Source organism: Hippocampus zosterae, chromosome 8 (genome assembly GCF_025434085.1).
Source record: "Hippocampus zosterae strain Florida chromosome 8, ASM2543408v3, whole genome shotgun sequence".
Taxonomy (NCBI): Eukaryota; Metazoa; Chordata; class Actinopteri; order Syngnathiformes; family Syngnathidae; genus Hippocampus; species Hippocampus zosterae.
The window spans coordinates 13,740,600-13,756,703 of record NC_067458.1 but is presented as its reverse complement, the minus strand read 5'-3'; the positions used below and the strand labels follow the sequence as shown (position 1 = coordinate 13,756,703).

General features: G+C 40.2%; 1 protein-coding gene across 14 annotated transcripts in view; it reads left to right on the top strand.

The window, feature by feature from the left end:
- The window catches only part of ttll7 (tubulin tyrosine ligase-like family, member 7), a 63,731-nt gene that overhangs the window by 1,955 nt on the left and 45,672 nt on the right, over positions 1-16,104 (top strand). For 7 of the 14 annotated variants that reach the window (XM_052074521.1, XM_052074518.1, XM_052074523.1 and 4 more), the window contains exons 2-8: positions 4,191-4,259; positions 4,795-5,154; positions 5,474-5,605; positions 7,640-7,761; positions 9,284-9,351; positions 10,041-10,199; positions 13,974-14,190. In XM_052074521.1, the coding sequence (XP_051930481.1) occupies positions 5,130-5,154; positions 5,474-5,605; positions 7,640-7,761; positions 9,284-9,351; positions 10,041-10,199; positions 13,974-14,190 (723 nt within the window). In that variant the 5' untranslated portion in view covers positions 4,191-4,259; positions 4,795-5,129. Of the gene's footprint in view, positions 1-4,190; positions 4,260-4,794; positions 5,155-5,473; positions 5,606-7,639; positions 7,762-9,283; positions 9,352-10,040; positions 10,200-13,973; positions 14,191-16,104 lie in introns of those variants that run through there. The other 7 variants (XM_052074517.1, XM_052074516.1, XM_052074512.1 and 4 more) reach the window with 7 other exon arrangements.

Below are 16,104 nucleotides of genomic sequence, written 5' to 3'. Positions count from 1 at the left end.
TTGCCCCCCCCCCCCCCCGCAAAAGGGAACTGGTTAAGTAGTTTAAAGCTGTTTAATCTCACTTATTAACAAACAAGCAACAGCAGTATTAACACATTTGCAATAGTAATAAACATATTTAGACAATTAATATTACTCATTTGTATTTGAGCGAAATTATTTTCTTTGCATTGTCTCAATCAAGAATGTGCAATAAAATTAAAAGTTTTAATTAAGATGTTAAATCTGTTCCATGCTTGATGGTTGAACTCTGATTAGTTTGGATGAAAAAAAAGAAAATAATGAAAATAAAATAATTTGCTCCATAATCAAACTGCGGCCAATGTAAAACCTTTACTTTAATTAGTAAAATCGGTAATGATACTTTGTAAGCCCTTTGTAACAACGTTTCTGGTGATGCTAGACAAAAGTATTGGAACAGTCTTAACACTCCTTGTTGTTGCTGGCTCTTCTTTTGGAATAAGTACTGGAGAAAACCTCAGAAAAATAATCAAAACATGCTCCGAGTTAATCCTTTAGTGAGGTTTACTATGTCTTTAGAGTCATATTTCACATGAAATATGTAGGCAAATTGCAAATTGCATGGCCTTTATATGTTTTAGTCAATTCTCTACCAGTACCTTTTCAATAGCTATTCACTACACACACACACACACACGCACACACACACACACACACACACACACACACGCACACACACGCACACACACACACACACACACACACACACACACACACACACACACACACACACACAGATCCAGTGAAACAGGGAATTTCAGGGAATGTTATCAGAATAACACAAAGCTAAGTGTCACTTGTCACTTGTTAAAGCAGATTGTGGGGGCTCCAAAATATTATCCTGGAGCTAAAACGAGGCAAGGTTTTTTTTTTTAGATTCACCATTTCTTTTGCATCTAAATTAATATAATACACCATACTCCGACACAAGCACAACAAATCGCCTGATTATCATATTTTCCCATTTGATTTGGTACATTTTAATAGTTCCCATGTGAATTACATCCGCAAATGAGACTTGAATTGATATGACAGATCGTGAGCCTGCATATCACTGAATGAATTTTACAAATAATGCAAACTGGTGGCAGATTTTTAAAGCTTAATAAAGTTTTAAAGTTTTATAAACTGTTGATAATATGGATGTTTAGATTACAGTTTATGACATCGGTCGGTGATTTCTCAACAAAATGGACCTTGGTGGAGTGCTTATCAATATCATGTATAGTTAGGAAGTTACCCATAAATAACTTCTCCCCCAAAATAGATCCATGCACATTCAATAAATCCATGCTGATGCAAACAGTCTCTGCACAGGAAGTTGAACACTGATTTTTGGTGTATGAAGACTCAGCCTGGGGGAAATTATAAATATGAAGTGTGGGCTGGTTGCTGGAATGTGGCCTGTGCTCTGTCAGAGTGATACGTTGGTTCTGTGAGCGTGGCATCAAACCCGAATTTGCTTTGGGACGCGACAGAGTTCAAAGGCCTATCAACTGTGTTATCTCTCATCCATCCATCCATTTCCTGTAACACTGGCCCTCATAAGGTTCATGAGTGAGTTGGAGGCTATCAAGCTGACTTTGGGTATGAGGTACTTTGGATTGGTCAACAGTCAAAAGCAAGTGTAGATCAACAACCACTGACACATTATGTGACGTGAAAAATTTAGAGAATTATTTTAAAAAGCACGTCTGTTTATAGCAGGTGTGGTAACTGTCGTACACAACACACTTCCTTTCACTTCAGCACCATCTGCTGGATCTTGCGGGTTGACACCAACAGAAGAAAAGGTGGAAGACCTCGACCATGATCTCAATTGAATGCATTCTGCGCAGACTCTTGTGCGACCCCTCTACAAACTTTGGTGGACATTTTGTGTAACTGTGGTAACTAGCTAGCTAGCTAACGAACTCACAAACTAGTAACAGTGATCAAAATATGAGTGCGCAGATCAGTACAGTCGCGATAACCTCAACTGAGCATTCAGCCAGCGATGGTGCCACACGGGGGTTAGGTGGGGGCGCTTCAACGCCATCAGAAATATGTGCAGCCCCAGTTAAGACCCTCCAGCATTGTATATAATATTCTGAAAAGAAAGAATCAATAATATGATGCCGTTGCACTCCAAGTATGGCAATTTTGTGCTTTTTCGCAGAAGACCAGAAGAGAAGTGTGTGATTTATGTTTGATTCTTTAGGTCTTTGTTGTATCACGTGGCAGTCACATTAGGCCGGTTCCTAAGGGGGTTTATGTGGCACCAAGGTCCGGTTGTTCTCTTGAGTCAATGTTCCTCCCCTGCTGACAGTACAGGATAGTGTTGGGAGGTGGGCGGGTGTTCTTGTCAACAGCACAGCTTGCATCACTTCATCACTCGGACTGTTGTTGTTTCGCCCTCTGCTAAACTCATTTCAGCCTCTGTCTTCCCCGGAATCGATGCCCAACTCGGTCAAAAAGACCAAGAGAAAAACATAAAACTCTACTGAGTGATGGAATAATGCACTTTGATATTTTCCCCATTTTAATTTGTCTCGTGAGTGCTCGTTGAATCAATGGGGGCAGTGTGTGAGTATGTGTGCATATTCTTTAATGTGTGTAAATGGATTAGAATTGTTTGGATGTGGACAGGAAAACAGTTGCAATAGGAGCATTCGAACCACTAGAGAGCACTGTTGGTCTCTGTATGAAACTCAGAATAAGGACAATATTTTTTTGTAAAAGGAGCTCATCTGTTCTGTGCTATGTTAAACCTCTGAGCTCATTTCTTATAATTTGATGACTATGTTCAAATTTGTTCAGAAAATTGATCGGGCTTGTGTATAATTCAGCCATTGCACAACAAACTTAGTGATTCACATTATCATACATGATTCGATTGATTTCGTGGTATAGTTATCTAAACATAAAGATTATCTAGTCATGACATTCATTCATGTTGTAAGGCCTTTGTGAGCAGGAATGCGTTGTGTGTTTTCTTATTCCGTTTATCATTTCATCTGAATCATTAAGGAAGACAAGGGTTGTGACATTTTTGCTTGAGAATCAATGTTATGAATAATCGTGAACTTCAAATTCAACAGCCATTGGCAATTGTGCTCTGATAAAAAACAAAACAAAACAAAACAATACTTTAAAAGCATCATATTAAACTGAACCGCTTTGCTTCATTTTATAGTTTGTATGCGTTTACCTTTTGACATAACCCATTTTACACATTATAAGCGCCTTTCAAGACACCCAAGGACACTTTATAATAACAAAAAACACAAAACAATACGGGTTGAGCAGCGGCAGCCAAAACGCGCCAGCGTTCACTCAACCCGATGTATTATTATTATTATTATTATTATTATCAATTAACCACTGTGAAACACTACATAAAAATTATATACAAGTTTATTCCGGTTGGCACCTGCGGACAGTTTGGGACCCTGTGTGTGCGTGTCTTTGGAAATGGGATCATTCGGACAGAGAGGATGAGCACAAGTCACAATGTTTTCTGAGCCAGCGGAATAATTAAGTGAGAGAACATCTCAACAATGGTTGATAACTGAGGGAAAAAAAGAATGGCTTGTCAGCCCACTCGTAGGCCATAGCCAAAGAATAACAGAATTTGGCATGCTGACTGGTGTTAATTCCTCACATTGTTCATTGCCTGAAGTGTCCATTTTACAAACTACTGTGAAAGTGCCATCTGCTTGAATGAGATGACCTCTCAGCCATACAGTGAAATCCAACTGGCACAAGCATGAAGACACAAATTTGCATGAGGGCTTTACAAAATACCATTTAGTCGAGTAGTCGTCACACAGCTTCAGATGGCTTTATTTCCACGGTAATAGATTGAAGATTTGATCATAGTTTTCATGAAAACCAAATGAATTAGAATTAAAGCTGCTATATGAACATATTCGAAAATATACTCGAATGAATTGATAAACCTATATGGCAATAAAAGGGACTATGAAAATAAAATGGAAATTAACGAAGAGACTTCAGAAAATGGAAATATACAGTCATCAGATAAAAAGGATGTGAACTATTGGGGATTATCTAGATTTCTGCACATAGCGGTAATCAAATGTGATTACATTTTTCTTCAATATCACACAAAAACATGTTTTTTTGTTTTGTTCTGTTTTTCCTGTTCATTTTTCCATCAATGACAGCAGTGCATCCAGAGCCTGAGGTAGAAAAGCAGTTCAAAACCACAATGGGGCCTCCACAGTACTTCACAGGTGGGTTTTGATCGTGGTGTGCTGTCTTTTCCCGACACATATTTTCTGTTCGCTCCAGACAACTCAACTTAGGTTTTAACTGTCCAAACATTTCTTTGACAGTAGCGCCGTGGAACATCCACTCGCTTTATTGCAAACTTAAAATCTGTCGCAATATTTTTTGGACAGCAGTGGCTTTCTCAGTGGCATCCTACGACATCCATTCTTATTTCACAGATTTATCAACATATTAACTGGAAATGTGCATCTGACATGAGGATTTTTTTTCACCTCTGTGAGGATTGCACACTATGCTTGAACCACAAATAGGGAGAGTGACTTCCGTGCTGAACTTTCTCCATTTCTGGATACATCTTTTGAGAGGCTGTGAAATGTTGCTGCTCTTTAACTTCAAATGAATATTCTCTGTACTGTGGCAATCCTTAACAGTTCATCCACTTGTACCGCAGCTGTATAATATACTTTTCCCCCCTTCTTTCCTACATGCATTCCTATCCATCTTTGTGCGCACACCCGTTATGTCTTTTCCACATAGGGCTGTAAATCAGCTGGGCCTATGTGTAGATTTCGAAGTGCCTCCCCCTATTCTTTCACCATTCCCACTACCCCCTCCATTAGTCTTCCCCATCACTTCTACCTTCCTACAATTCCCACTCAAACCGGTGCTGCTTTCATCCTGCTGGAAGGCACCTCGAAGATGCTCAGATGATCCGCGGACTGGTTCTCAACCATACTTTCTACGCAGCCCAGCACCGTGACAACTATCTGGTGTGAGAGTGTCCTCGGAGGGTACAGTGAGTACCCTGAGGGGCCTGCCTGCCTTGTTTGGCAGAAAGCTTGGTATCCCCCCTCATATCTCCAGCACCGGAGATGCCCTCGCCTCCCAATGATGGAGGTGAGTTGAATCCTACAGACCGACAGATTTTTGCACCGAAACATGCACACATACAACTGCTGTTCTCTGATACATTCAACCAAAGCCACATAAAAGATATGCATTTAATTTTGATTCAAAAGATTTCACACTCATCTAACCATTCCCAGTCCTACTGTTCTGTGAAAAAATCTTCCTCCTCCCCATCGTGCAACACACATACTAGACGTTAGACCGCACTAGAATTCCCTCTAGAAATGAGGCACCCTTCCCACTTTTCTGTGCAAGCTGTGACAACATCAAGTCGGCTTGTTCTGATGTGTCCTGTCGCTACCTCTAGAGGATCGAGGCGCATCCCCCGTGAACTTGCCATCTGTGGGCTCCTACCAGGGCTATGGCAAGAGGAAGGTGCACACCAAAAAGAAGAAGGGCATCATCAGTGCCAATGTTGCTGGCACCAAATACGAAATTGGTATGGAGTTATACTGATTTCTAACAGAATGAGCTTCGAAGTAGCAGAATTTGTGTTTGTTTTTAGGCACAACTGAAGCAGCTCAACTTTATTTTTAGAGCACTTAAAAAACAACCCCGGGTATTGGTGGATGCTATACATAAGGTAAAAATCAGATGATATAGAATAACCCCAAAGATAGTTAAAATAATAAGTAACATAAAAACACTCAATACAATAAAATGTTAAAAAAATTTAGAGTCATTAAAACGGTACATCAAAAAGCATCCCAGGATATTGGAAAGCGAGCGGGGGCCTATTTTGGTAGAAAAACACCCATGTGCTCATCGTAAAAATGGGCGCAACTTCATTTCCATGTCATGCCAGAGCAAGTCAAGTTTTGGTTTGGGGTTCGGACACAAGGTCATAGGTGCAAGGCGGTCTCCAATTGCCCATATATAATGCACGGCCAACTATATCATCCGCAAGGGGAGCTCTTGCAGTTCACGTGTTTAAGCGCATTTGTGTAGCCTAGGAAAATATCGAAACAAGAAAACTCAAGCCATGCGCACTGTGAGACTGCATTTTGCGCTCGATTGTGATCTGGCACAAAACCAGGGCTGAGGAGACCATTTTTTCAGTCATATACTTACTGTAAATTCAGTAATGTTTCATAAGTTCATGAGAAGAATTCTAATTTCCACAAATGAACATATTTACCAAGGAAACCAAGGTAATAAAAACTGTGAAAGCTTGAAAGCTGGAGTCAAAATGTCCCATTGCGTTTTAGCCTGCCAAAATGGTGACATTTAACATCTTCAATTAAAGCTAAATGAGTTTCACCATGGTGAAACTACTTGTGTGGAGGCAATCCCTGCAATTTTTTTTTTTTTTTTAACTGAGGTAACCGAATGTGGCAGTCAGTGTTTTTGAGACAGGCTAAAACAGCACAGTAAGCACTCCTACCGTGTTGGCTGTATTGTGTGGCGTCAAAGCTCTCAGGGGTGAACTACAACCTTTGAAACTAAGGAGTCAGCAGCAGTGCAAGAGAAACCAGGGCCGGACAGAATCCAGCATGTAGATGGAAATCAAGCTGTGAATCATTTCGCTTCCTGTGATCAGATCCTCATTGGCCCTGTTAAGGAGAGAGCTATGCAATATGTCCAGGGAAAAGTAGCACTAAAAGCTTAACAGATGGGCCATATATTCTGTCTCCTTTTCTGGCTATGTTTGGGAATGGAACAGGTGAAAAATCAAAGATAGTTGTAGCTTTCCTTATACCTGCAAAGGAGTGGTTGTGTATACTGTGGTTCTCAGGGCATGTGTTCAGTGAGGTGGCTGAGACAAAATTGATTAGGACTCGGGTCTCATGTAATTTAATGGTAACTGTCAACACAGCCCTGCTGCAATGTAAATCCTCAAGTTATCAAAACACAGTTAACATCCACCAGCGTGAACAGATTGATGAGTTACAACGCAACCGCTTTTTCTCCCATTCAAGTGATATCATGCAACATTAGGCAAGCCGGCATCAGGTTTGTGTTGGGTTTCGAGAAATGAATTAAGATGCTATTTTGTTTGGGCATCTGAATCTTTCATTACTCACTGAATAATGAATAGTTGCTGGATTAATGTCCAAATGGGCTCGACACCAATCTCTCATACTGTAGGTGTTCTCGTGGGATTTGAATGCATTAAGTAAAATTAATATATACATTCTTTTGGAGCCATGGCTGACATTTGATCTGCAACCATTTAGACTAGTCAATATTGCTGAAAAGTTTTGATCTTTTGAATCAGCATGCGGGAGATCGTTTTAGTGAAATGATTTTGTGATGTGTGTCTTATTTACACGTGCACATTTTTCAGGAGGTATTCATGTCATTATTAAATAAACCCTAAAGTATTCTTAGAATAGAAATTTAGTGAAAAACTTTTTTTCTGTTTTGCCCGCGACTCTGTTCAGGACAAGTGGTGTTGAAAATGAATAAATGAATGAATAAATACCTTCTTTGCCTGCTCTACTCCATTTTAATGTCAGTCTTTTCCCACCAGTTCGCATAGTCATCAATGAGATGGATTTTTTGAAAACACGTGATGAGGACGAGACCGCCAATCTCATCTGGAACGACTCCGCTGTACAGCATGAGAAAATTGCAGAGCTCAGGAATTATCAGGTACTCTGCATGGCTATCTTGTCAAGTCAGCACACCTTGGGGGCCGCATCGGCAGTGGGCTGAAGGTGTTACAAGAAAAAAAAATTGATTTTATTGTTCGAGAAAGTTGTCGTGCAAACAGAACAATGTAAGACCCATCATACAATGCAGAACAACCAACATACACATCATGAAGTGTTACAATTACTTGCAGTAGAGGGAGGATTTTCCACCAATATTCCTTTGAGGAAACAAAAAATAAAAACAACCTAGAAGTTAATCATTTAGAAAAAGCAAAGGTGTGGTATTAAAATTTCCAATCTAAGAGCATTAAGATCCTAAATGATTTTTCCGCCTTATTCCTTGTATTGTAATTCTTCTTGGTTGACACAGAACCATTTTAATTCGTTCTTGGAGGTCCTGGAGCGGCCTATAAATTCCCAACAGAATATTATATTTCATTTTGAATTGTACAGAAAATCATTGCAGATTAGCAATGAGGATTATATAGGAATATAAAAGAAGGTCTCCAGTTTCAATCAAGCCAGTTTCTTAATACCATCAGCAGCAAAGTTTCTTTTGGGTAAAATATATTGCTTCGTATACACACTGAAAAAAACAGTGCGTTGAATTGACACATTTTTATTTCGGCAAGCGGCTGCACAAAATCAAATCATCTGGATCCAGATACTTTTTAAGTAGATGTATACTCTACTTCAAAAAAATGCATCTGGATCCGGATGATTTTATGTCGTGTAACTACGATGCAATAAAATTGTGTAAATTTAACAAAAACATTTTTCAGTGAATGCAGATGATGCATCCCATAGAATATATTGTACATTGTAATCAGTTATGCCGTTTATTGCTGTGGTGTGTCATATGATTATTTCTAAGTTGAAAAAAAAAATCCCTATATAATTGGTTTTGATTTCCTCTCACAAACTGTGGTGTCCTGCAGAATTGGCGTAATTGCGCAATTTCTTCACAATGCCTAATTACATCTGTCTCATTGGGATGATAATCACATATCCTTTTTAGACTTTTTCTTTCATTTCCCCCCTCCCCCCTTCCAGCAATGTACTGTGGGAGTTTGCTGTCAAGTTTAAGTTCATACAAGCCTAATTAACACCCCTGTTCAGGCTCATTTGGTCAAAGAATACACAAAACCCAAAGATTTTCTTTTACCCACCACCCCCACTTTTGGCACATTTAAAGCAATACATTCAGCTGTCACTGCAGGAGCTTACGATGCAGAACCAATTACCTCGGCCCTTCAGAGCCGAGATTGATCTTTTTTTTCTTGCCTCTTCCCTCCCCAACCTTTAAAGTTGGGAAAAAACATTGTAAACTAAATAAGGGTTGCGAAAGGTCTCAGCGTCACCTTTTTGTTTTAAGTTCATAATTGGGCATAAATGTCAGAACATTGTAAGCTCACTTCGGGTTGCTGCCTCTAATGTGCTCGTTTTCCGAAAGGGGTGGGGTGGAATTGAGTAGTGTAATGGCCTTAACAATGTAATTATGTCTGTCTGTTCCTATGCAGAGAATTAATCATTTTCCAGGTATGGGTGAAATTTGCCGCAAAGACTGCTTAGCAAGAAACATGTCAAAGTAAGTTTCTCTCAAGTGCGTGTTGTACATCGAAATCAAGATCCTAAAAATAATAAAAGTGCAAATAAAAAAATGCAGTACAATGGAACTAAGAGCGAACACAACAGGTTCAGAGAAGCTGGTTGACCTCTGAATTCGTTCACTTTGTGCAATTAGGAAGTAATGCAAGGAAAAAAGTTGATCTTCGGGTTTAAACTATGGTCATCCTGAAATGTTTCTGGGCAATCTTTTACTAACATTTGAACATTATATACAAACAAGAGTAAAGGGTTTGAAGTACTAAATTTATGGTTGCTACTTTTTTAAAGCATGTCACCGGGTTTTAAATTTCTTTCATACATGTAAAAGTAAAAAGTAAAGTTACATTTAATTCAGATTCAAGTTTCAATTGAAAATTTTGATACAAAATGTGTACTCACTCAATTAACTTTGATGTCTTTGAGTGAGTTTCAGGTATAAATTGTTATTTTCTTTTAATATTATTGTTGCTTTATGACTGATACAGCTGTATCGTACCTGTCGCGATGAGTGATGTATAGTTTACCACGTTACAGTTTATGTTGCACCAGATTTTATTTACAGTTTTATGAAGTGTCACTAGATGTTTAATCTTGCGATTTTCTTCATTAGAGGCATTCGACTTTCAAGCTTCCGCTGTAATCTGGCACCACTAATTTTTGTCTCTCCAGAATGATCAAGTGCCAATCCCAAGAATACAGCTTTGTACCCAAAACGTGGATCTTCCCTGCTGAGTATACGCAGTTCCAAAATTACGTCAAGGAGATGCGACGGAAACGCAAGCAGAAGACATTTATTCTCAAACCAGCCAATGGAGCCATGGGTCACGGGTAGGTTAGAGGCAAAAACAAGTTTTCCAGAACAATCGAAAAACAACACAGATTGGGATACCTTCAGGCAGCAAAAAGGACGATTTAATGACAAGATAGACAGGAGCCGCATGACTGAGAGAGAAAGGTGAAAGGGAAGCAAATAAAGCACAAGTGCAAGAAAACAAGTCTCAGACGGGGTGTTTGACCCTGGCATGGAAATAGCGTAATGGCGGAGCTCAGATTGATTGTGTGGGCTGAGAGGGTGTGCTAAATCTCTTTGTTGGCCTCTTTGTCCTCCATGTTCACAATCACTATAAATCAGAATTGCTAGATCACACGCACACACACACACACACACACACCTTTACAGTTAACACACACACTCGTCCCTGGCACCGACGGTACCTCCTCCCCTGAAGGCATGCGCATATGAATATTGGATTCCTTTATGAGGTACCATCAGCGCACACCAGGCAGACTGGAAAAAGGACAAGGATATGGGGAAACATCTCTTATTATAAGATGGGCTGACTGCAGAAGTAAATGCATTTTTCATATGTGAAATCCCAGGGGTTAAAGGATAGAAAATGTCAAACTTCCATGGTAGTTTTTTTTTTTTTTTACTATTCTGAAAGTATTCAGAGAACCGAATCCAGATGTCTTGAAATGTGTGCACTGTGGTCTATTATTCCAAAATGCCATTTTATTTCTAGCCACCTATGTTAAAACGATACAGCATTAGAAATGCCAGGAACTTTCTTGACATTGTCACTAGACTGTGAACTTTCAAGAAACCTGATTTGGTTTAGTCATCAAAAAAGTTACAGGAAAGTGTTTTTGAAACATTTTTTTCTTATTTCTGCCTTTTATAATTATTTGTCACTAAAGAGTTTCTTAAAACTTTGGATTGACTAACCCCTTAGACGGGAGACATGTTTTCCAAGGGCGCCCTCAAAATCTTGATGCAAAATAAACACAATTACCATGTGTACCCCGAAATGCTTTGGGAATTATACATTTTTGGAACGTTTCAACCTTAATTTCACAAGCTGTTTAATAGAAAGGAATTTGAGCACCCGACGTATCAAATTAAAGGCCCTTGTATGTAGGTATGCATGTTTTCTTCAATAAATTATTATTGCAAATTATTTTGTGTATTCCCAAGATGTGGTTTGTAGACACGCAGGGGTTCAATGACCCGAGATTAAAAACCACTGGCATACAGAGTAGTAACTTTGATTCAAGTGAACAATCCAGTTTATATCCAGAGTTGTTTCTTGGGATAAAAACTAAGATTTCCCTAAACATTTTTTGTTCGCAGTTGTATGGCAGATGTATTTTACAGTACGGTACTTCAGTATTCATCATTAGGACCAATAGACGGGGATACTGAAGTCTGAAGAGCACAGTGTGCTTAACTCTCCCTATAATTCTCTTTTAATTTGTCATTTCTGGTATAACGCGAGCATTACTTATAGCCCGGTGTTGCACTAAGCTGTTATTTATTAAAGAATAAAATGGAGCTAAGACTGAATTACTGCAATAGATTTGGAATATGAAAGATGCTGAGCTGAGCTCAACATCTCAACAGCACAAGGCTGACAAGATTAGAGTTCCCTCTATTTTTTTGCATGTTATGCCGCAGCAGGAAATTAAGTTAGACCTACCCCCGTAATTTATTTTGCGGTCGGCCCACTAAATGAAGGTATTGTTGGTGTGTGTGAAGTTATAAAGGCAACAAAATCAAAGTCTGTGCGACGCTTAAAAAGGAGAGATCCCCTCTGGTGCCAAATTAAATAGGCAAGGGAGAGTGGGCTATGATTATGTGACACCCAGGCTCATCAATCATGTCGTCTTCTCCTGAGCTACTCCTCTTCGACTAACTAACACTGTTAACCCTCTCCTCATCAATCAGCTGCTGTCTGCCATTTAAGGCCACTCACATTATTGGTCAGGCTTCCATCAACTTGTCCCTGTTTGGGTCTGCTCAAGAGTGCCGATAAGTGGGCAGATAAAGCGCTGCTCTTTAACGCAGCAGCCTGAGTTGGAGCGAACACTAATGTGGTGTGATTGATAAGTGTACAGTAAAAACATTACTTTGCTGTCTAACCTGAAAGAGAAGACATGACTAGTTTAAAATGACTTGAAACCTGGACTCTCTCACTTCACTTGTTGATTTTCATTCAGTGAAGCAGCGAATCAATGTGACCAAAATAAAAACAAAACATGATGGAAGCTTCAAAGCTGTGCATGCAACCAAGATAATCTCAGTCGACTTCTATGAGTGATGGTGATGTAGGTCAGTGGCTCTGAGTCTACATCTGGTGGTTGGAGGGTGTTTAACTAATTCAGTTCCAGACAATTCTAAACCAAGTTTGAAAAGACGTATAAAAACGTCTTTGGGAGTGAACGAGTTAACAGCGATCCCTCAAACCACCAGCTCACATACATACACATGAACAGACACACACACACACACACACACACATACACACATTGCCCCGCAAATTGCGTGCACACTCACCTGCATGAATGCATGCATACAAACGCAACTCGGTCCACGTCTGTGTACTAAGCCTGAGTGCCATTGACATGAGACCAAAGGAAATTGAATTAGAAGGAATGTAATGTAGAAATGAAGCCCAATGCCTGCTCATATTGACCTCATCGACCAGCGATGTTCTTTGATGAGGCGTTCCTCAGACAATTACAATGTTCTCCAGATGCTCACACAAAACCAGTATTGATGTTATACCTGTGTGCTTTTTGAACGTTGACTTTTCTTTAAAGGGCCACGTAATCAACAGAGTAAAATAGATTTTGGAAGGCTCAGTGAGCTGCTGTGCTAAATAAGTCATCACTGTTAAACTTCCCATAAATCACGCCACGGGCACTTATTTAAAACCTGTTTCTATGGCAGGTCCTGCAGCAGTAGAAGGTCATATGAATACCACCAGGGCACCACGTTTCCAATCTTTTTACACCTTGGCAACTTTAATGAAAATACACAAACTCAAGCACACTAAGAAAATAAACCTTTACAGTCTTCCTTGTAACAGATTTTATTAATTTGTTTAAATATCATGAGAATGGTAATGTTAATTCATTCATTCATTCATCTTCCGAGCCGCTTGATCCTCACTAGGGTCGCGGGGGGTGCTGGAGCCTATCCCAGCTGTCTTTGGGCAGTAGGCAGGGGACACCCTGAATCGGTTGCCAGCCAATCGCAGGGCACACAGAAATGAACAAACATACGCACTCACACTCACACCTAGGGACAATTTAGAGTGTTCAATCAGCCTGCCACGCATGTTTTTGGAATGTGGGAGGAACCCGGAGCACCCGGAGAAAACCCACACAGGCCCGGGGAGAACATGCAAACTCCACACAGGGAGGCCGGAGCTGGAATCGAACCCGGTACCTCTGCACTGTGAAGCCGACGTGCTAACCACTGGACTACCGGGCCGCCCGCTAATGTTAATCTAGGGGCTAAATTTTAAAATACTGACATAGCTAAATGTTGCATCTGAGATATATGCCTATAACCATTAGCAATTTTAAATGAACACCCTCCAAGAAAACTGTAAAATGTGTACAGTATACAGTTTAGCTCCAGTTTTATCCATACAAGACACTGCCAATGTCATAAGTCGGTGTTCATAGTCGCTTCTATGCCATCATCTATCATTTTTCTAATTATCTTTTTGTCGTTACTATGCCATATTTTATTATTCTGCTGACGACACTCCAATTTCCCTCCCAGAGGATTAATAAAGGCTTCTGTCTATCTAGGATCTCACTTATCCGTAACTGTGAGAAGCTGCCTTCCCAGGAGCACTTTATTGTTCAGGAGTACTTGGACAAACCTTTCCTAATGGAGGGCTACAAATTTGACCTGCGAATCTACATCCTTGTTACTTCCTGTGATCCACTTCGCATTTTCCTCTACAACGACGGCCTGGTCCGTATGGGCACAGAGAAGTACCATGCACCCAGTGAGGCCAACCTGGTGAGTCATTTGCCCACACACCAATACACGCATTGAAAGTACACACAAAAAACCCTCCAAAGTCAACTACTGTCCACTCTGCGACTCTGGTTGACTTCCACTTTAGTCTAATTACAAAACAAAACTCTGATAAATTTTGTTTAGTAGCCGTATTAACTGTAAACGTCTTGACAGTTTCATGTTCTTAACTCGTTCAGTGAGAGTCATTTAAACACGCTTTTTTACCACAAATGTTGGGAAAAAAGATGAATATAAATAAGTACCTGGGACTGAATGTGTGGAGTCTGAAATGACATAAAAATACAGCTTTGGGGGTGAAATTAACGGTCAATCAAGGGTAAGAATAAGTTCACAACTGTGAACATTTTTTTTTAAATAGCAATAGTTGCACTGCCCATCAGGGATATTTAGACACACGTACCACTTTACTACTTACATTACTTGCCCATTTTCTTTCCTTGGTCTTTATCATTTTCTCCTCACTGCCCTTCTATGATGGCATAATAAAGCCAAATAAAATGCAAAAGAGACACTTGTGGACAATTCTGTGATCCATGTGATATTTTGTAATTTGAAAGTTCTGTTGTTGGTGCGGCTTTAATTCTCCTTTATAACTTCTGATGTGGGCTGGTTTGAATTTTCTAGAATTGTACATTTGTATAATATGCTGCCAGCCAACTAAAACAAGCTGCTGACCACAAATGGACTTCGACACTACTGGTTTGTGTGCTCAAAGCGCAGAAATTTCATGTGGTGCTCTTATTTTTACAGATGCTTTTACGTGAATTCAAATGTGTTCAACCCTTGGTGCCTTGAGTGACTTTTGAAGAGGTTCCACCGTAAATTTTAACGTTAGCTAGAAGATCAATAGTTATATATTGGATTTAAACTGACGGTACATGCGACGGACAAATATAATACAATGCAGAAGAACATACCTCTACCATCTAGATTTGCCACACACTCTTTAGAGCTAAACGTATGTGTAACTCGCTGCAATCAAACCCAGTCAAACAACATATTACTAGTATGGGGGCAAACAATACTTATGACACACACGCCTACACACTCTCGTAGGATGTGAAAGTCTATACAGTAATGTATGCACACAGCTGAGTGTCGTGCATGTTTCTTGTACTATGGAGCTATCCGCCTTAATGTTCTGCATGCACCAGCTTCGTCTATTGAGTTGTGCACAGATACAAACACACCCACATACTTCTATTAATCCCAATGTAGATCAACACAATGCGTATTGTCTTACCAAGTCCGTGACACATGATAGAATCAAGCGTGCCATGGAGATGGATGTTCAATTCCACAGAGAGTGGCTGCCAGACAGCCATCAGGAGGTAGAGTGGCCTGCGGTCACAGTGTTATTCCCTTGTAGCTAAGGACGTGGGGGCATTATAAAGAGAGGGGTGCAACAAGGCCACTAATAGGCAACCACTCAGGGATGCATCTATGGGAACTATGGGGCACTGTAGCTCTTATCATTCTTATTTGATTCAGTTTTGTTTACACTGAATATGGCATTAACTCCCATCAGCAGTTCTCTCAGTGTACTTCTCATACACAACAGGTCTAGAGCCATACTATTTGTTTCTTTGCGGCAGCTGCAGGAGGCCAATGCCCCTGCTACAGGAGAGAAGCTCCTTCGCAGGACGCTTGAACTGACTCACAGATGCCAATTTACTCTGCTGTTTTGTCAGCATCAATAAATGCACGTAGAGAAATATACAGCGGCACTGATCTTAATGCTAGAGTGGGGGGGGGATTGTCTGTATTATATGTCAGAATTATGAGGCATCAGTCAGTGTGGCGGTGCACGTTGCTGTCTTTCGTGCAGCCAGTAGGTGGGTTGGTTCACAGACAGTCTCCCCACACCCAGCTACTGGATATCTCCAGTGCTGG